General features: G+C 38.7%; 1 protein-coding gene and 1 pseudogene across 1 annotated transcript in view; both read left to right on the forward strand.

The window, feature by feature from the left end:
- The window catches only part of LOC129403439 (uncharacterized), a 575036-nt pseudogene that overhangs the window by 408586 nt on the left and 145666 nt on the right, over positions 1-20784 (forward strand).
- Positions 1-20784, forward strand: part of XRN2 (5'-3' exoribonuclease 2) — a 94747-nt gene that overhangs the window by 35730 nt on the left and 38233 nt on the right. The window contains 10 exon segments of the mRNA XM_004614413.3: positions 1992-2123; positions 9647-9765; positions 12520-12655; positions 13872-13979; positions 14237-14326; positions 15140-15212; positions 16790-16873; positions 17740-17837; positions 19371-19450; positions 19672-19728. Coding sequence (XP_004614470.2) covers positions 1992-2123; positions 9647-9765; positions 12520-12655; positions 13872-13979; positions 14237-14326; positions 15140-15212; positions 16790-16873; positions 17740-17837; positions 19371-19450; positions 19672-19728 — 977 coding nt within the window.

Consider the following 20784-nt stretch of genomic DNA (forward strand, 5'->3'; position numbering starts at 1 on the left):
CTGATGAGAATGAAGAGTCTCCACACATGGGTGCAAGCACTTGCTGGAACCCCAATTCCTAAAGCTGTCTCTGGTTCCCACTCGTTCCACATCCACCGGCTCTGCAGGGGCATGGGCGCCGGGGCCGAAAACCCGGCCGGCCGGAGCCGAGCACGGGCCCCGACTGGGGCTGGCCCTGTACCCCGCGGCTGTTTCAAGTTCAAAGCACACATTTTTTTTTTTTTCCGCGCCACAAGTTCATACCTTCTCAACGGACCCACAAAATGTCGGACACCACGCCTTCTCCCGGAGGGGAGAGAGACCAAGAAGGAGGTCATTTCCTCCGTTAGCCGGCGTGGGGCAAAAGCTTGTTCACAGTCTCCACACATGGGTGCAAGCACTTGCTGGAACCCCAATTCCTAAAGCTGTCTCTGGTTCCTACTCGTTCCACATCCACCGGCTCTGCAGGGGCATGGGCGCCGGGGCCGAAAACCCGGCCGGCCGGAGCCGAGCACGGGCCCCGACTGGGGCTGGCCCTGTACCCCGCGGCTGTTTCAAGTTCAAAGCACACATTTTTTTTTTTTTCCGCGCCACAAGTTCATACCTTCTCAACGGACCCACAAAATGTCGGATACCACGCCTTCTCCCGGAGGGGAGAGAGACCAAGAAGGAGGTCATTTCCTCCGTTAGCCGGCGTGGGGCAAAAGCTTGTTCACAGTCTCCACACATGGGTGCAAGCACTTGCTGGAACCCCAATTCCTAAAGCTGTCTCTGGTTCCTACTCGTTCCACATCCACCGGCTCTGCAGGGGCATGGGCGCCGGGGCCGAAAACCCGGCCGGCCGGAGCCGAGCACGGGCCCCGACTGGGGCTGGCCCTGTACCCCGCGGCTGTTTCAAGTTCAAAGCACACATTTTTTTTTTTTTTCCGCGCCACAAGTTCATACCTTCTCAACGGACCCACAAAATGTCGGACACCACGCCTTCTCCCGGAGGGGAGAGAGACCAAGAAGGAGGTCATTTCCTCCGTTAGCCGGCGTGGGGCAAAAGCTTGTTCACAGTCTCCACACATGGGTGCAAGCACTTGCTGGAACCCCAATTCCTAAAGCTGTCTCTGGTTCCCACTCGTTCCACATCCACAGGCTCTGCAGGGGCATGGGCGCCGGGGCCGAAAACCCGGCCGGCCGGAGCCGAGCACGGGCCCCGACTGGGCAGCTCCGGATCTTATCTGGGCTGAGGGCGTGCCGTACTGCCCCCTTCCCATGATTGCCTATGAGCCACAGCATTGCAAAGTTCCTACCTCTGGGTGGAAGTCTTAGGGGGTGGCTCTGGCTACGTGGATGATGCCGCCGCCGCCATTTTCCTAGTAGAAAAAGAGGGTGGAGAGCTTGACTTACTTTTTACATGAATAGTAAATATTATTTAGTCATATAATTAATTTCACTCATCAGTAGTGTATTTTTTAAAATTTATTCTTTTATTGAATTACCATGTGGAAAGTTACAAAGCTTTCAGGTTTAAGTGCCAGTTATACAATGCTCGAACACCCATCTCTTCACCAGTGCACAGATTCCACCCCAAGAATCATAGTATACCTTCCCTCCACCCCCCCCACCTCCCCAGGCCCCCACCCCACCTGTGTAACTGATAAATTTCACTTTACTTTCACTTTACTTTGATTACATTCAATATTTCAACAACAACAACAATGAAAACTCACTATTATCAGTAGTGTATTTTTGTCTGCCTGAAATTGTGTCCCATTTGTTTTTTGAAACAAATTAAATAAAATGGATTAGCTTGAGATTTGAATGGATTCTGTTGTATCAGAACAATACATTTTAAATATATTTATAAGTTATTAAACATAACATACTATTGTTTACAGAATTTATATCAAAAGGTAACTATATGTAATGTTAGTAGAAATTGTCTTTAAGTGAGGACTGTCTTTTTTTTTAATCATCTAACTCATGATTTCATATTAATTTTTATATTCATTTTCATTTGTTAGAGAGATCAACCAGCTTTCACTCCTGGGGGAATATTAACCCCTCATGCCTTGGGTTCAAGAAATTCACCTGGTTCTCAAGGAGCCAATAATCCGAGACATGCAGCCTATGAAATGAGGATGCAGAATAACTCTGTAAGTGTTTTATATGGCATTGGTCACTGTCAGATGCCTCTTGCATTTGTTTTTAAGTTTTATATCTAAACCCTGAAGTTGGAATTTTGCATAATATTTTTTATGAATTTCTTTTAACTTGAGTTAAAAACAGAACAGGCTGAGCCCTTTCTTACAAATAATCTAAATGCCATCTAAAGAAAAGAATGTTTGTGTAAATACATACTTTTAAGCTATATTGCTTCTTTTATGTGACTGAACCATAGTGCATCTCCCTTCACCAAAAGGTTAGGTCATGAAACTGAAAACATGAGGGAGTGTGTAGCTGTATCATAGCTGAGGCAAGGGAAGAGAGGAGATTTTCTTGCCGTATTTCCTCTTAACTGCCGGTGATCAGTTAAGTGTATTTTGCAGAAATGTATTGCTCAGTCTGTTAAATACAGGTAGTCTTTATAACCTAAACTCATACTCCCTCTCAGGCATGCTGAGTACTTCGGGTTTGGTTGGGTTTGGTTTTAGCTTTGGGGCCACACTCACCATGCTCAGGGCCTCTAGTGTCTGCTGGGGACCACTCCTAGGGGACTGGAGGAACCATATGGGATGCCAGGGACTGAACCAGGGTTGGCTGCACAGTGCACTAATAGTACACCAATAATACACCCTCCCTGCTGTGCTATTGCTCCATCCCCCTGAGTACGTGTTTTAAGATAGTGCTCACTATCCAGTCTGGTTTCCCTTATTTATAAACTTAGATCTGAATTGATTTGCCACATGGAATTCTCCTTGTTTGAATTCGTCCATCAAAACTATTCTCTTTTGCACATGGTGCTCGTGTATGGGTGAGAAGATAGGTCATGGGCTAGTCTGCAAAAATGGCAGAGCATCAGAGCTGTGGTTTATTGGATTTGGTTTGGTTTTTTGTTTTGGGACCACACCTGGTAGTGTTTGGGGCTTATTCCTGTCTCTGCGGTGCTCAGGGGACCGTATTGGATGCTGGATCTCAAGCCTGGGTTGGTGCGTGCAAAGCAAGTGCCGTAGCTGCTGTAGTAATGCTCTGGCCCCATCTATGGCTTGAGACTAGTGGCCATGAGAGAGTGTACTAGAGAGTATGCTCTGTAAGGTTGGAGATTTAACTTCTGTCCCCACCTTTCCTTTTGTAGTGATGGTTGGAGTGATACCTGGTTCTGGTGCTCTCTGAAGGAGACTGATTGCATTTATATTCCCTTGGCGGAAAGGCGGGGAATTCCCTTTACCCTATTCTGTTCTTCTAGGGCTGGTAGTACTAAATAGCCTAATGAATGAGAACCCCAAATTAAGTTTTGAATGCATGGGAAGCTCATACAGACTAGAGAGGTTTGAAGACAGAAAGAAGTGAATTATATGTGCCATTCTAGCTAAGTAATGTAGTAGGGGTTTAGGGCTTCAGGAGGAGGAAGGAGAGTAATTTACATGATGAAAAAGAAGAGTGTTCTGTCATAAGCATAGTCTATTCACTTCGTTATTTATGGTAATAACCCTAATTCTGTGTGTGACAACCATTTTATTCTTTCCGGTATTTGAGTGAGTGGTAAAGATTTCTTTTGATCCTGCCAGATCTGAATTGATTTCACCACAGAATAATCTGCATGCCAAAATGGCTTATTTGGGGGAGACCTATTATGAATCCCTTGATCATAAATTCACGAATCACGAAATCCCGTTGATCATCGATTTCTCGAGCAGGCTCAGTAACCTCTCCATTCGTCCTATCCCTGAGATTTTAGAAGCTTCTCTCCACTCAGCCTTCCCAATGATGCTGCATTGGAGGCTCTTCAGGGGAATGAGATCCAGCTTGTTACTGGCTTTAGCATATGAATACACCATGGGAAGCTTTCCAGGCTGTCCTATGTGGGCAGGAAACTCTCAGTAGCTTGCTAGTTTCTCCCAGAGGGAGAAGTAGGTTATAAGATATCGCATGGCCGCAAAGCGATCATAAATTCACACCTAGAAATTTTAGAATCTTAGATTTAGAACTTTAGAACTGAGAACTGTCTCCTGAGAGCTGCAGCCTGTATTTTTGTTTATAGGTTTTCTTGGGTTCTGTTTTGTCTTAATCATTACACCGTTAACGGTGGCATTTGGTGGGTCAGAGAGAGGGGTTTGTTTTCATAGAATATAGAATATAGAACATAGAATATAGAAAATAGAAAAGGTGATAAGTACTATTTAAGATTATGGTAACAGAGGAACTAAAAGTGATTGGGTTCCGTAAATATGTTGATGTCAGAATGCCTATTTTCTCATCTCAACTTTGCCAGCTATGATTGCTCTGAGACTGGTTCCAGTATTACATTCAGATTTATGTACTGATGATAACATCTACAATGGGAGTAGGAGTGGGAAGATTGTTGGTTACGTTGCTTATTTCATTCTGTCAAAATTTCTCTTGGCAAAATTATTTCTGTAGGTATCTTTGCATAGAGGGATATCTGCAACCACTTTCAGTTTAGTAAATGTCTATAAGAACAATTTTTCACAAAGAAATTTGGAAGAATTGGTATGACTGGCACATTTAGGAATGAATACTTGTGCTAGAGAAAAGCAGTAGGAGCAAGCATTTCTTCTTCTTTTTAAAAAAAAATTCCTTTGAATGTCATTATTTTCATTAACTAAAGATGTAGTTCGTGGGGCCAGAGAGATAAATCAGAAGTGGAGCCACATTCCTGGCATGTATGAGGCCCTTCGTTTGGTCTGGTGCTATATGTCCCCCCCACCGGCACCAAGTGGCCCTAGAGACCCCCAACACTGCTAGACCTGAGTAACAGCAGGAGTGGCCCCTGCACCCCTAAGGTACCTCCCCATCCTACCCTATCCCAATGAAAAGACAGCTTTTATAGTTTTTGCCAATTCCGGGATTTTTTTTCTTTCTATGAAACTTCACTGTACTTAAGATGATCGATAGGATTATTGCCCTCATTCAAATGAATTAGTGTGGGGATCTGAAAAATAATAGTGATGAATTACTAAGTGGTTATCCTTTAGGTGCCAGTCAGGTGGTCTGCTGCTGGTCTTTCGCACATGTTGCATTTACTTAGTTCTTTCAGTAACCTGTAAGTTGCTACGACATTATGATTCCCACTTGAAGTTGGGGCTGACAGAAATTAAATACATTTTCCAAGGTTGTATAACCATAAAGGATCAACTTGGTGGTCTGCCTGGGACCAGGGAAATATCTCAGAGGGCTGGAGCACAGGGCCTCAGGTCCAAACTGGCACCGCATGACTATGCCCTGGTTGTGTAGTCCTTTCTAGTAGCTCCCAGCACTGCCCCTGGAGAGCCTTCCCTCGGCTCCAGGCTCAGGTTGACTAAAGAGAAAATGCCCATCTTATTTTCCAAGTAAAATGTCTTCCTCTGTTTATTTATTTTTTTCTCACCCCACAACATTGACCACAATTATTATAAATATAACATATATATATTTCAAAAGAAAGTACTTAGTTGTTGGGCTGGAGTGAGCACAGCAGGTAGGGTGTTTGCCTTGCATGTGGCTGACCCAGGTTCGATTCCTCTGCCCCTCTTGGAGAGCCCCCGGCAAGCTACCAAGAGTATCCCACCCGCATGGCAGAGCCTGGCAAGCTACCCATGGTGTATCCGATATACCAAAAACAGTAACAAGTCTCACAATGGAGCAAATCAATGAACAACAGGAGGACAGTGCTACAGTGCTACTTAGTTGTCACTTTTCTTGGCCATGAGCAACCTTATGAGGTTTTAGCTATTGTATTACAATAACTTTCTGAGCTCTCAATTTTAAAAGAATTCACTTTATTTGAAATAGTAGACTAATAGGAAAATTTAACATGGAAAACCTTTCCTACTACTTATGTTTGTGATCATTTGATGTAAAAATAAAGTTGCAGTTTTTTGTTTTAAATTAAAGTCCCTACTGACTAGTTATGGCAAAAAGTTTAGTATAACTAAGATGAACTCTTTTATTATTTTTTTTTATTTTTTTTTTCCTAAAACAATTTTTTCGAAAATGGTTTTATTGTTCTTATGAAGTTAACTTAGGAAGGTACCCAGGAAATAAAACAGATTGTAACAAAATATCTAACATTTGTGGATGAATTAAATTAATTTTTAACTGCATCTGGTCTCTTAGAGCTTTTTTTGAATGAGTAGTCTGACTAGATGAAGAAAATTAAAATCTAATATAAATGTATATTTTCTATAAATACATAAAGTTCAATGTATTATAAAGGAATTATCAATACTAAATTAGAAAACCACTAATTTTTATAGTGAACTTCCAATAGTGCTTTTCAACTTTTTATTTATAAAGTGATATATTTTCACTACTCTTATTAACTTTCAGCTAGTGTATATAAACATATGGGGAATTTGAAATAAATTTTTAACTGGTACCAGAACAATAAGGAAATGTATCTTGTTTATATTGAGATTGCACTATACTAAGAGTAAAAGAATTGTCCCTTATGGTCAGAGGTTAAAAAATGTAGTTGGCTTAGTCACTTTTTCTAGGATGTGGAAGCCACTTAAATGCCCTTTATTAGGTCACTGATAAACTGTATTTCTTCTACATTTCCCAAGGAGCTGTATTATCCCTTTGTGGGTACTGGAGCTATCCAGAAAGACTGTTCCCGAGACCTCAGAGTGATATTATTTCTTTTTTTTTTTAATTAATTATTTTTAATTCGTGAATCACCCTGAGGGCACATTTACAGATTTATACACTTTTGTGCTTATGCTTCCCTCATACAAAGTTCGGGAACCCATCCCTTCACCAGTGCCCATTCTCCACCACCAGAAAACCCAGCATCCCTCCCACCCTCCCCGATCCCATCTCCCCCCACCCCACCCTGCCACTGTGGCAGGGCATTCCCTTCTGTTCTCTCTCTCTAATTAGCTGTTGTGGTTTGCAGTAAAGGTGTTGAGTGGCCACTGTGCTCAGTCTCTAGCCCTCATTCAGCCCGCAACTCCCTTCCCCCATATGGCCTTCGACTACATTATAGTTGGTGATCCCTTCTCTGAGTTGCCCTTTCCCCAGAATGTGAGGCCAGCCTCCAAGCCATGGAGTCAACCTCCTAGTACTCATTTCTACAGTTCTTGGGTGTTAGTCTCCCACTCTGTTATTCTATATACCCTAGATGAGTGCAATCTTTCTATGTCTGTCTCTCTCTTTCTGACTCATTTCACTCAGCATGAAACTTTTCATGCCCATCCACTTAAATACAAAATTCGTGACCTCCTTTTTTCTGACAGCTGCATAGTATTCCATTGTATAGATGTACCAAAAGTTCTTTAACCAGTCATCTGTTCTTGGGCACTCGGGTTTTTTTCAGATTCTGGCTATTGTAAACAGTGCTGCGATGAACATACATGTGCAGATGTTGTTTCGATTATACTTTTTTGCCTCTCTGGGATATATTCCCAGCAGTGGTATTGCTGGGTCAAATGGGAGCTCAACCTCTAATTTTTTGAGAGTCGTCCATATTGTTTTCCAGAAGGGCTGAACCAGTCGGCATTCCCACCAGCAGTGTAGAAGGGTCCCTTTCTCCCCACATCCTCTCCAACAGCGGTTGCTTTTGTTCTTTTGGATGTGTGCTAGTCTCTGTGGTGTGAGGTGGTATCTCGTGGTTGTTTTGATCTGCATCTCTCTGATGATTAGTGATGTAGAGCACTTTTTCATGTGCCTTTTGGCCATTCGTATTTCTTCCTTGGTAAAGTTTCTGTTCATTTCTTCGCCCCATTTTTTGATGGGGTTGGATGTTTTCTTCTTGTAGAGTTCAACCAATGCTTTATATACCATTGATATCAACCCCTTATCTGATGGGTATTGTGTAAATATCCTTTCCCATTCTGTGGATAGTCTTTGGATTCTGGCCACTGTATAAGATGAACTCTTTTATTAATTTATGCAATCATGGTGTGGGTATGTGTGAGTCATCTTATGTAAATGTCATACATATGTATATAACTTCCAGAGATACATATAAATGTGTGTGTGTATCTATCTATATCTATATCTATATATATGTATATATATATAGATATATATATATCTTCCATAGCAGAGCTGGGGGCGTCGGTCCCCTCAGCAGCTGGGCCCCGAGGGTCTGGTGTTTGGGTGGGTGGATGGTGCAGTGCTGCTTGAGTCTGGTAGTGCTCAGGGCCTCCAGGGCCTCCAGGGCCACAGGGGCAGTGCTGGAGAGAAGACATTGCTATACCAGGGTCGAACTAGACCCTTAGACATGATGGTCTTGTGCTTTGCTCCTGGAGCTATCCCCGGGCCCTATTCGAATGTGTTTTAATGAAAATTTTATTTGCTGTTGGTTTATAATGCTGTATCATTTTGGGGAGTGTAGAAACCACTCCCACCATGGGGCTAGAGTGATAGCACAGCGGGTAGGGCGTTTGCCTTGCACACGGCCGACCCGGGTTCGATTCCCAGCATCCCATATGGTCCCCTGACCACCGCCAGGGGTAATTCCTGAGTGCAGAGCCAGGAGTGACCCCTGTGCATTGCCGGGTGTGACCCAAAAAGCAAAAAAAAAAAAAACCACTCCCACCATTAAAGTTCTACTTTTTTTTTTTTAAGTTCTACTTTTTGAGATTTAAGTTTTAAAATCTATTAGCTATGTTTATTGAATTAGGTGAAAAAAAGAAGATAATACTGAATTTAAGAGTATTCAGATCTTTAAGATAATAAAATCAGGCACCTTTCTATGGTCGATATCTTTGTATATTGAATTTTTAAAAACTATAATAATTAAATAGCTGGCAGTCTCAATGCTTTCCAGAGTGTTTATTGTATGTAGAACATTGCTATTTCATTCTCATTAGCACTTATTTTTATATATTACATTATGATTACGTAGTACAAACTTTATCCCTTGCAGCTTTGCTCTTTCATTGGTGGAAAGTGATTTTAAATGTAGATGACGAGGGGGGAATTGACTGTTTATTAAATGACTTTTATGATTTTCATTGCTTAAAAAATGACTTATGTTGTGAAGTAATAAAAGAACATTTTAGTGTGTAAAAAATAAATTCATCAAATGAGGGAATTCCCAAAGGAAAAATGCACATTCAAGTCCTGTCATCTAAAACAGCTACGAAATTAGTTTTCTTTCTTCTGAAGCAACTGTTTAAATGCTTTCAAGCTTAGGAGCCAGAGAGATAATACAGTGAGTTGGTATTTGCCTTGTACCCAGCTAACCCAGCACCCCAAATGGTCCCTGAGCACCGCCAGGACTGACCTCCAAGCAAAGACCCAGGAATAAACCCTGAGTACTGCTGCATGTAGCCAAAAAAACAAAACAAATTCTTTTAAATTTAAGCTTAGGATGGTTGTTATATATTAGTCTTTCGGGGAAAGTGGAAATCTGCCAGTGTCTGTCTTTGTAGTTTCTAAATATATTTACCATAATAGCCTTGTTTTAAAATGCGTTACTGTGAAGCATATTGGTCATTGTAGTTGGATATAATTCTCATATGAAATGAATAATCGAATTCTTTGTCTATAACGTTATAATTGTCTGCAGAGTCCCTCAGTGTCTCCTAATACAAGTTTCACTTCTGATGGTTCCCCGTCTCCGATAGGAGGAGTCAAGCGAAAGGCAGACGACAGTGACAGTGAGCCCGAGCCAGAGGATAATGTCAGGTGAAGCCGCTTTTCAGTAGCGCTTTGTTAGCAAATTGCTGAAATAGATGCAGTGTGATTAATGCTGTTTAGCTTAAAACAGCAGTGCCTTCTGATGCTTGCCTGTGATCTTTTTATCCACCAGTAATTAATGTGGAGAGTTCGAACAGTCAGTAAATTCCAGTGAGATGTGTAAGCTATAGCTGTTAAATCTAAGCATCTAGATTAGTATGCGCACAGGTTTTTGTCCTCCAAGCCACTTTTCCCTCTGAGACCAGGCACTAGATAGGCTAGATATGAGGTGTTTAGCTCTGATTATGTGATCTGAATTTTACTGTTTAGAGATTAAATTTTCAAGCAGCTTAACCCAGAAAGTTCAGTTGCATTTGGTTACTTAATATAGTTTGCTTTAATATACTCGGTTAAAAAGATTCTTCCTCAAAGTGAAATATGCAAAAATCATTCTTGAGAGATAAACACGTACATTTGTTAAAACACAAACTTGGATGTGAATAGTTGTATTGTATAATGTTTCTCTTTAATTGTAAGAGATTATCCAAAAATTTGAAATCATTACATAATGAGATCAAATGCTTCAGGTGTAATTAAGTCTGGACTTGTACCATGGACTTTACTCACGAACGACTCACATCTCAACAGTAGTAACTCACTAAGGATTTATCAAAAATATATATATCAAATTTAAGCATTGGTTCCACAGCTCATGTTTCTTTTTTTGAGTATAGTCATTGTATTTGTATTCATGACTCGAAACTTCACTGTATTTTTTTTTTAGCATCCTTTGAAGTCATATTCTGAAACCTATGTTGATTTGTGAGTTTTATCCTGTGCTTCTGTAACTCGGTTTTCCTCTTACGAGTAAACTTTTGTAGTCATTGTGCTCATTACAACTTAGTCACATAATCTACTTACTACTTTATTGGTTAGTGCTGGTAGTAAGCATTGTCAAGAGAGAAATGCTTCTATCAAGAAATACCTTGGGTTCTTAGCATTTGTTTCATCAGTATTTCTGTAAAATAGAGATAATCCACGTTTATGGATAGAGGATACTTCTCCCAATGGATGTTTGTGAATCCTGTGTTTATGTGGGAGATTAAAATTAGTAAGGTCAATTTTGAACTGTGGCTACAGTTAACTTGTAAGAACTGGTATGTAGTAGAAAATAGCTTCTAGGCTAGGAAAGATATCTCAGCAGAATGAGCGTATGCTTTACATGCAGGAGGATGAGGTTTGAGCCCTGGACATGAGCGACCCCCAGGACTGAACTGGAAGCTGCAGAAAAGGAAGAAGAAGAAAGGAAAAAAAGCAAAGAATCTTTAATGGAGTCATTTTTGTGGTTTTTTTTTTTTTTTTTAATCTCTCCTGGTTTCTTTAGTGTTTGGCATCTTTGTCCTTGTTTAAATCTTGTGAAAAATGAGAAATGAGTACTTTCTATTTTTTAAACATGTCTTTGAAAATGTTCTTTGCATTATATTTTCAGTGATGGATGATGATTTGGTGAATCAATTGATTTGTTTCCATATTTTACCAAAAAATATATACAGGGACCAGTGAGATAAATTCAGGGGTTAAGTGTTTTCCTTGCATGCAGCTGGCCCCGGTAGACCCTCAGCATATGCCGCATTACAGCACCCTGTGTGATTGGTCCTGAGCACAGAGCCAGGAGCACCTCTGGATATGCACGGAAAACAAACAAATTCTACATGCATGCTTGTGCGTATGCTCATGCACACATTGTGCACATGTAAACTTAAGCAATTCCTAGATGAAAAGTGAAATGAATCCCAATAGGGAGAGTAGTAATGCACTTAATTTACGCTTGGTTCCTATTCCGAGCTATTTTTACTTTTTTTTTTTTTTTTAATTTTAAGTTTAGTTTTAGGGGAGACGGCCAACATCTCCCTGTGCTCAGAGCTTCTAGCTCTACATTCAGGGATCACTCCAGGCAGTGCCCAGGGACCATTTGGGGTGCCAGAAATCAAGGCTATGTCAACTGTGTGTAAAGCAAGTGCCCTACCTATTTGTCTCTTTGGTTCCCACTTTCACTTTCTAAAACTTTTCCTGGTTCTCTACATGGGCTGTGATTCAGTGGTCGAGTTCTTATCTCACATGTGTGAGGCCATTGGTTAATCCCAAAAAACTGCAGAAACAATAGTCTTTTTTTAAGCACTAACTTTGTATAACTTAAGTATTATATATGTGTGTATGTACATATATGTGTGTGTATTTAGTGAATTTATACTGTAGACAATATCTTTAATATTTAAATCTTTGGGGGGTCAGAGGGCACACCCAGTAATGTTCAGGGGTTACTCCTGCCTCTGCACTCGGCAATTACTCCTGGCAGTGTTGGGGGACCATATGGGATGCTGAGGATTATAGAACCTGGGTCAGCTGCATTCAAGGCAAGTGCCTACCTGCTGTGCTATCCTCTAGTCCCTAATATTTAAATCTTTAAATGTAAATTTAGAATTGTTTCATTTTAAAAAATGTAAAACAGTATTGAAATATAAACAAATATTCTATACTTATGAATAGTTTTTCTCTTATTTTTTAAAATGTTTTATAACAGTTTTATAGGATCACTATTTAGATTTTTATTTATATTGATAATATATCTCGTGAAAGTAGACTTTTTAGAAACAAATGAAGTCTATTTACATTTTACCTAGATTTAGTTTATAAACTGGCTTACAAATCTATAGACCATTAGTGAAGTGTACTCATTCAACATAACCCAGCTTTGCTTTTTAGGCTATGGGAAGCTGGTTGGAAGCAGAGGTACTACAAAAACAAATTTGATGTTGATGCAGCTGATGAGAAATTTCGTCGGAAAGTTGTGCAGTCTTATGTTGAAGGGCTCTGCTGGGTTCTTCGATATTATTACCAGGTACAAAAGAATGGTTTCTAAATCTAATCATTTTAGTAGATTAGAGTTTCTGTAACAATGTATATTACTGAATTATATTTGAACCCAGACTTATTTTTAAAAGTTTCCGTTTTAGAAATTCATTGCCCTAAACAATAATTGTAGAGACTTTAAAGTCCCTAGAGCTAATATGTAAGTAAAGCTATTTTCATATTGTGTTAATGATTATAGCATCATATAGCACAATTTGTGTATTTTATGTACTTTGTCTTTAAGATTGTTGCGTTTAGTTTATTTCACATTGGAATAAAAATAACTGAGTATTAAATGTTTTTACTATATCTACTATTTTTATATTTATAATGTTTGACTCAAAAAGAAAGTCCTTTACTCATAAGAATTTGAAAAAAATTTGAATAACATTTTCCCTATATAATGCAGTCATATTACATGAAAAACATTCTAATTGAAGTAATCTCTGACTTCAAGCTTTTGATAGTTGAGATGCCTAACTGGTAACAGATTAGGTACTTACTGCGGATTCTAGCACTTAAGTGTATGTGTGTGTGGTTTTGTGCTTGCAAAATGGCATAATTTAAATTTTGCTATTATCTGGAAATAAATAGGTGAAGTTTGTTATAGAAGACAGTCCGTTCAGTACTGTTGACTTAATTCTAATTTCATATTTCTCTCCTCCACATTTTAATCCACCAGACTCAGATTTGAAACACATATCAGGAACACTTCTATAATTTTCTTTTCTTTTGGTTTCTTTGATAGGCTTACTTAACTATTATTGTAGTTAAGAAAAGTAATATTCGTATACTCCTAAAAGCATAAGGAATTATAAAAAGAGGTTTGGACTGTCTTGTTGTGTCCTTCAGCCACCTGTATGCTCAGTGGCAGAGGCTCTTCATTGTATTTGATGAAAGCCTCTGTAGGTTTGGACAGAGATACCACCAAACATTTTAAAAATGAAAATTTTCACTAAATACTACAGTATTTAGTATTTGTTTTAAGTATTTAGTATTATTGAAGATGCTTTTCATTTTTATATCAAGGGAATATTACTAGAAGTTAACAGTTCAGATTTAATCAAAAAAGAAAATATTCCAGAACTCTTTGTGTGTTTTATAAATGATACTGTGGGCTAATAACATAGTTCTCTGGGGATTTTTAATTTATGGTGTCTATATGTAACTCAGAGTTTTGGGTTATTTTATTTCGATGACTCTAGGGCTGTGCCTCCTGGAAGTGGTATTATCCATTCCATTATGCACCTTTTGCGTCGGACTTTGAAGGTATTGCAGACATGCCGTCTGATTTTGAGAAAGGCACTAAACCGGTAAGGTGGACTATTTAGAGATACAAATTTTGTAGAATTTTGGCGTGGATAAAAATGTTCTTATCTTGGGTGGTGGAATGAGGGTATATTGGGGTTCTTGGTGGTAGAACTTGGGCACTGGTGAAGGGATGGGTGTTTGACCATTGTATGGCTGAGACTTAAACCTGAAAACTTTGTAACTTCTCATGGTGATTCAATAAAAGATAAATAAACAAATGAATAAAATGTTCTTATCTTAAACATTTTTCTTTCTGTAGTTTAAACCGTTGGAACAGCTTATGGGAGTTTTTCCAGCTGCAAGTGGTAACTTTCTACCTCCTTCATGGCGAAAGCTTATGACTGATCCTGTGAGTATCTCAATATTTTGAGTCTGTCTATAGCTGGATTTTGTCAAACATTTTACTATCAGTCACAATAGTTTTTGCGTATCATAAGTTAAAAATTAAAGTGTATAAACAAAGTAAAAATGAAAGAGTTGTTTTGTATGTTTCTCACTACGTTTTGTTCTACTTTGCTTTTCTTGTGATACATCAGTACCTATAAATAAAACCAGTTTGGGATTTTGGCTTACTTGTAAAGCATTATTTCATTTGTCCCTGCCATTTGTGGTGGCTGCTAGAGCTCAGAATAGCTCTGGCCTATCTGAAATTACCACTGAACTTCTTTCATGTAGTAGCTAAAAAGAATGTGGCTTGGCCAGGAAATAGATATTAAAATCAGTAAGCTCCTCACAGGCTGCTGTTGGGACCACAGTTCTAAAATTCTTTTGTAATACCTTTCCCCCATCTTTAAAAAAATTTGCTCATTTTAACCTATGTGACCTATGTTTAAAAGACCAGTTATCCAGCATTCTTTTTAAAGACATGAAACCTCATCTTGTCAGACCTAGTAACTTGAACAAAAGTTGTCTTACTCTTTATAATAGGAATGTGTAACTTTTTTTTTTTTGCTTTTTGGGTCACAACCAGTGATGCTCAGGGGTTACTCCTGGCTTTGCACTGAGGAATTACTCCTGGTGGTGCTTGGGGGACCATATGGGATGCCTCGGATTGAACCCGGGTCAGCTGCATGCAAGGCAAACACCCTACCTGCTGTGCTGTGCTATTGCTCCGGCCCCGAATGTGTAACCTTTTTTTTGAATCTTTGTCTCCCTAATACAGGATTCTAGTATAATTGACTTCTACCCTGAAGATTTTGCGATTGATTTGAATGGGAAGAAATATGCATGGCAAGGTAAAATTTAGATATTAATCCTTTTTGGGTAAAAATGTATATTTTTTAAATCAAACTAAGACATGATTTGTGGGTGGAAAGAATTTGTGTAATAACTTTTAGAGAATTATTTGTAAAGATTTGATTTTCCACCAATCTGAGATTAGCACTGAATAATACTGATTTTAATAGCACCATTTTGATACATTGTAAATTTGATTGATGTGGAAAATGGTATGGTGGTGCTGGGGATTAACCTCAAGGACTCACACACGAGAGACAAGTACTCTACAACTTGAGCTGTATCCCCAGCTCCCCAAGTAGAACTTTTAAATGTTTTGGCCATACTAGTTAGTACTCAGACTTACTCCTGGCAGTTTATTCAGGGGTCACTCCGATGGGGCTCAGAAGACCATATACTATGCAGGGATAGATCCCAGGTCACTCAGATGCATGACAAGTACCTTACCTGCTGGACTCTCTCCAGCCCTGGAACTTTTAACTAAGTTAAAATTTAACTTAACAGGGCTGGAGCAATAGCACAGCGGGTAGGGCGTTTGCCTTGCCCGAAGCCAACCTGAGTTCGAATCCCAATATCCCATATGGTCCCTCGAGTACCACCAGGAATAATTCCTGAGTGCATGAACCAGGAGTAACCCCTGTGCATTGCCGTGTATGACCCAAAAACAAAACAAATTAAACTTCTTAAGTGTAGTGGAATGCTTTTTATCTCTGAAAATATAATATTAAGCACTTGACAATTTGGAAAATATTTCATTTCTCATTATTTAAATGAGAATCACAAATAACAGCAGTTTTAATTAGCAATAGTGTTTCTTTTAAAAAAAACTTTATGTAGCCAATATATTTTGCTATATATAGCAGAGCGTATGTATATATGCATGAAAACTTTATATAGTTACCCACCAGTAGATTCTCTATTACTAGTATGCCACTTTAAAAATTATGTATGCAGAAAAAAATAAAGCTTATTTAAGCATAGTGTAGATGGGAACACACAGCCTGAAAATAAACAGCTGCTGTGTTTATTTCCCTTCACAAAGAAAGTTATTTTAGCAAATTTCTAATTTTTTTTTTAAATTTTCTGGTTTTAAACTCATGCCATTGTAGATCTAGAAGAGACATCCAAGTATTGTAGTGAGGAGACTGATTGTTTTATAGTTGAGTGGTCTCTTTTCCACAAAAGAAACCAAGTGCTAGAAAGATGAAAGGAGAAGCTCAAGCCCTTGGGAGAATAACAGACTTGCCTACGGTCATCGTAAAGAAAAGGAACAGAGAATCCAGGTGGCCACTTATTCATAATTTAAGAATTTTATCATCACAGAATTAAGATTCAGCAAACATGAGCCATTTTCAGTTTGCACCGTTGTGTGTTTAGGATGGAGAATGATAGGAAATGTTCTTTTACCACCAGATGGAAGTATTTTTTTGGCTTGAGTTCAGTTTCATTGAGGTTAAATTCCAAAATGTTTCTATATCAGCAAAAATGATCTACTAGGAGTGTTTATATATAACCAATAATGAGTTGGAATTTAGATAATTTGAATTGCTGTGGCAATGGATATTTGTTTTCCCAGGAGTTGCTCTATTGCCATTTGTAGATGAACGAAGACTTCGAGCTGCCCTAGAAGAAGTATACCCAGACCTCACTCCAGAAGAGAGTAAGAATTGCTTCTCACTTGCCTTGTATCTATCTGTAATGTAGATATTGTAGTTCCTTAGTGAATTTGGTCTTGGTCTTTATTTGATGTTTATAGCATTTCTCAATTTTCCCACAAAAGAGGCATAAGTCAACAAAAAAGCAACTTTAAGAATATCTTTTGACCTTTGACCTTATAAGCACACAAAAGTAATTTTTCATATTGGGATATAGTATTGATCTTCCTTCATCCTCCCCAGATAGTAACTTTGCTTGAAAAGTTAGATGGAAATAAAGGCTTTTGCCCTAAGAATGCGTAAGAAATGATATTTTGCACAAAACATGTTATTTTGTCATTAATACTGACAGAATTACTAGGAAATTACAAAGCCAGGCTCTCTTGGGAAATGTATTTAAATCCAGCGTAATCTACAAAATACTCTTTCTTAGCCTTTTTCATGAAATAGTTTGTGTTTTCTCAGGGAATGTTTTATCAAGAAATTAATTTCTGGGCTGGAGTGATAGTGTAGTGGGTAGGGACATAGCTTGCATGAGTCAGCCTGAGCATCACCAGTTGATCACCCTTCAACAAAAAGACCCAGAAATTAATTTCTGTATAAATTAAAAAAAAGTCCCTTAAATATTACACGTAGGTGTCTTCTGTAATAATTCTCTCTGAGAGTCATTGATCCTTGAACTGTTATTGCTGGTAGCTTCTTTTCCTTCTGCAAGACAGTATCACACGGTTTTTGGCTTTAAAATTATTTTTGGTAAACTTTGTAATGAAGTTTTAAAGTTTAAAGTTTGGATGGATGCTCTTTATATTCTCATAAATTGCTCTTTCAGGTATAGTTATTTGAACATTCTTCTTGTTCATTTGTCCATCAGCTAGAAGAAACAGTCTTGGAGGTGACGTCTTATTCGTGGGGAAGCATCACCAACTCCATGATTTCATTCGAGAGTTATACCAAACAGGTTCTACAGAGGTAGGGCTACTTTTCTATAGTATAACTACTATGGAAGCTAATTTTCTATTTTTGCTAAAATTTAAACACCCACTTTAAATTGATACACTGACATGATTCAAAGTGCACTGGCCTGCATTCATTGTTGTACAGCCATCACCACTTTCCATTTCTTGAATTTTCATCTTTTCAAATAGAAACTAGCCATTAATCTGAAGGTTTTGGACCACCATTCATTGGATCATTGGCAAAAAAAAAATTACTGCCACTTAATATGGTTTTCATATTAAATATTAAAACTATGCGTGTGGATAGTGTAAGAAGGATCATGCTAAGTGTGAGTCAGGAGTGACTGATGCAGACTATCTCTATCAGATGTGGGATATAAAGAAACATAATAAGGAAATAACAATGACTGAAGGCAGGAGAATCAGAAAAGTGGGCTACAGAATTGGGTTCACCAAGGGCCAGAGGCTAGGAGTATGGGAGGTGGCTCTGAGGCCTTGGTGGCGGGAAACAGATACTCCAGTGTGACTGTGGTGTGGGAACACTGGCATGCACGAAACCCTTATGTTAACAGTATGGTCCTCAAATCAAATACAATTTTAATGAAGAATACTGTATCACTATATCATTGTCATCCCATTGCTCATCGATTTGTTCGAGCGGGCACCAGTAATGTCTCTCATTGAGAGACTTATTGTTACTGTTTTTGGTATATGCAATATGCACGGGTAGCTTGCCACGCTCTGTCGCTCGGGCTCCGTACTCTTGGTAGCTTGCTGGACTCTCCAAGAGGGGCGGAGGAATCGAACACGGGTTGGCCGAGTGAAAGGCGAAAGCCCAACCGCTGTGCTATCGCTCCAACCCCAACGAAAAATACTAATACACAAAATACTCTTAAAAACAAATCAAGGGGCTGGAGCGATAGCACAGCGGGTAGGGCGTTTGCCTTGCACACGGCCGACCCGGGTTTGAATCCTAGCATCCCATATGGTCCCCTGAGCACCTCCAGGAGTAATTCCTGAGTGCAGAGCCAGGAGTAACCCCTGTGCATCGCCAGGTGTGTCCCAAAAAGCAAAAAAAAAAAAAAGAAAGAAAATCAAAAAACATTTTATTTGTGCCTTAGTGATTCATGAAATGTTTCTTCGTTTCACTGGTCCACAGCGTAAAAAGTTAAAGGAAAAAACCATTGCATTATATACGTCTCCTATTTTCCTTTTCCTCCTTCTGTGACCTTTCTTCTTTCCTATCTAAATTTCCCTAATCTTGATACCTAACATAAATGAGCTGTGCAGTGTAAGTCTTCTGGATCTAATTTATTTCACTTAGCATTATGATTTAAAGTTTCACCATATTTAGCATGTGTCAGAATTTCATTTCTTTTATGCTGAATAATTTTCTATTACATTTCATTTATCCATTCATCTTTGGGTAGCAACTTGATTTGTTTGCATCTTTTTGCTACTAAGAATAATGCTGGGACACAAATACTATTTGACCTCTTGTTTTGCGTTCTTTTGGAAATATAATCAGGAATGCATTTTTCCACAGCCAGTGGATGTACCACCTGAATTATGTCATGGGATTCAAGGAAAGTTTTCTTTGGATGAAGTAGCTGTTCTTCCTGATCAGTAAGCATTCACTTGTATATAATTGGGGAAGCCTGGAGGAGTTTAGCATTTTTCCTATGTTACTTAAATATTTTATTTTTTAAAGTTACAAATAATTATTATATTCTTTTGGTATTTTAATGATTTCTCTTTATTAAAGCCTAACAAGCATAGTGTTTACTCTGACTTACCTTAAAGATTACAATTTACAAACACATGGTTGTTCTGTCATGTCTCTTTAGAACTGTATGTTCTCCTGTTCCCATGTTAAGGGACCTGACCCAGAACTCTGCAATCAGGTACGTTGCCCAGAATTCATGGCACAGGCCCAGCACACTGCTTTGAACTTTGCAGATAAAACTAAGTAGACCTTTGATTCACAAGGAAATTGTGCTTTTTTCTGAGATATTAGAATCCCTGTGTTGCAGAGCTTCTTGACTTTAGATTTTTTTATATTGTTAAGGGCACTGACTTAACACGTTTGCTTTTCTGCTTTTCGGTTTCCCTGACAACCTCTAATTCTTCCTAGATTAAGAAAGTGGGAGATAGAAAGTAGTCCTCTCTTGGAGTTTGTTAGAAAGGAGCAAATAGACACCCCATTGGACCAAATGGCTTCATTGTATTGTAACACTATTTTAATTTTGAGCCTGTGGGATTAGAAAAAAACTACCATGTACTTTTGTTATTGTTAGATAGGTGAGGTGAGATTAGAAATTGATTCTAAGATGCAGTAAAAATTCATGGACTTGAAACAATTATAAAATTAAAAGGTTTATTTTTTTACTGGAAGAAACTTATTTGTACTTTATTTCTTCAAAGATGACAGTATTTTATGTAGAGTGAAAGTACAAACTGATTGTTTAAAATAAAAGCCAACAAACTCTACTCGTTTGTAATTCTATAATTACTATTCTCGTTTGCCTTCAATTTCAGGCAAGTCTAAGGGCGTATTCTGGTAATTCTAGGGATATCTTAAAAACCTGCTTGGGAGGGTCATTATTAAATTCTTTCCCACTCATCATTTTTAATTTAGGAAATTTTAGACCTTGCTTGGGTATCTCATTGTGAAGTACAAGCATGTTTATTTTCCTGTCTTTAGTACGTGTAGATAGTAACTGCTGTGCTAGAGAGAGTTTTATTTAAAGAAAACTTTGGATTTGGAAAATCTGTTTAAGTTAGGTGCTTTTAAAAAAGTTTTGCACGTAATTTGTCCTGACTCTTTTCTTTGTCTTGGAGCTCAGAATTGTAAGCCCCCCTCCCCCCGGTCACAGCTCTGGGGTGGCTCCTTCGTATTAACTCTCCGGTCTCTGACTTGCAGTGGTGCTTCAAGCCAACTAATCCCACCAGTTCTCTTT

Source organism: Sorex araneus, chromosome 3 (assembly GCF_027595985.1).
Source record: "Sorex araneus isolate mSorAra2 chromosome 3, mSorAra2.pri, whole genome shotgun sequence".
NCBI lineage: Eukaryota > Metazoa > Chordata > Mammalia > Eulipotyphla > Soricidae > Sorex > Sorex araneus.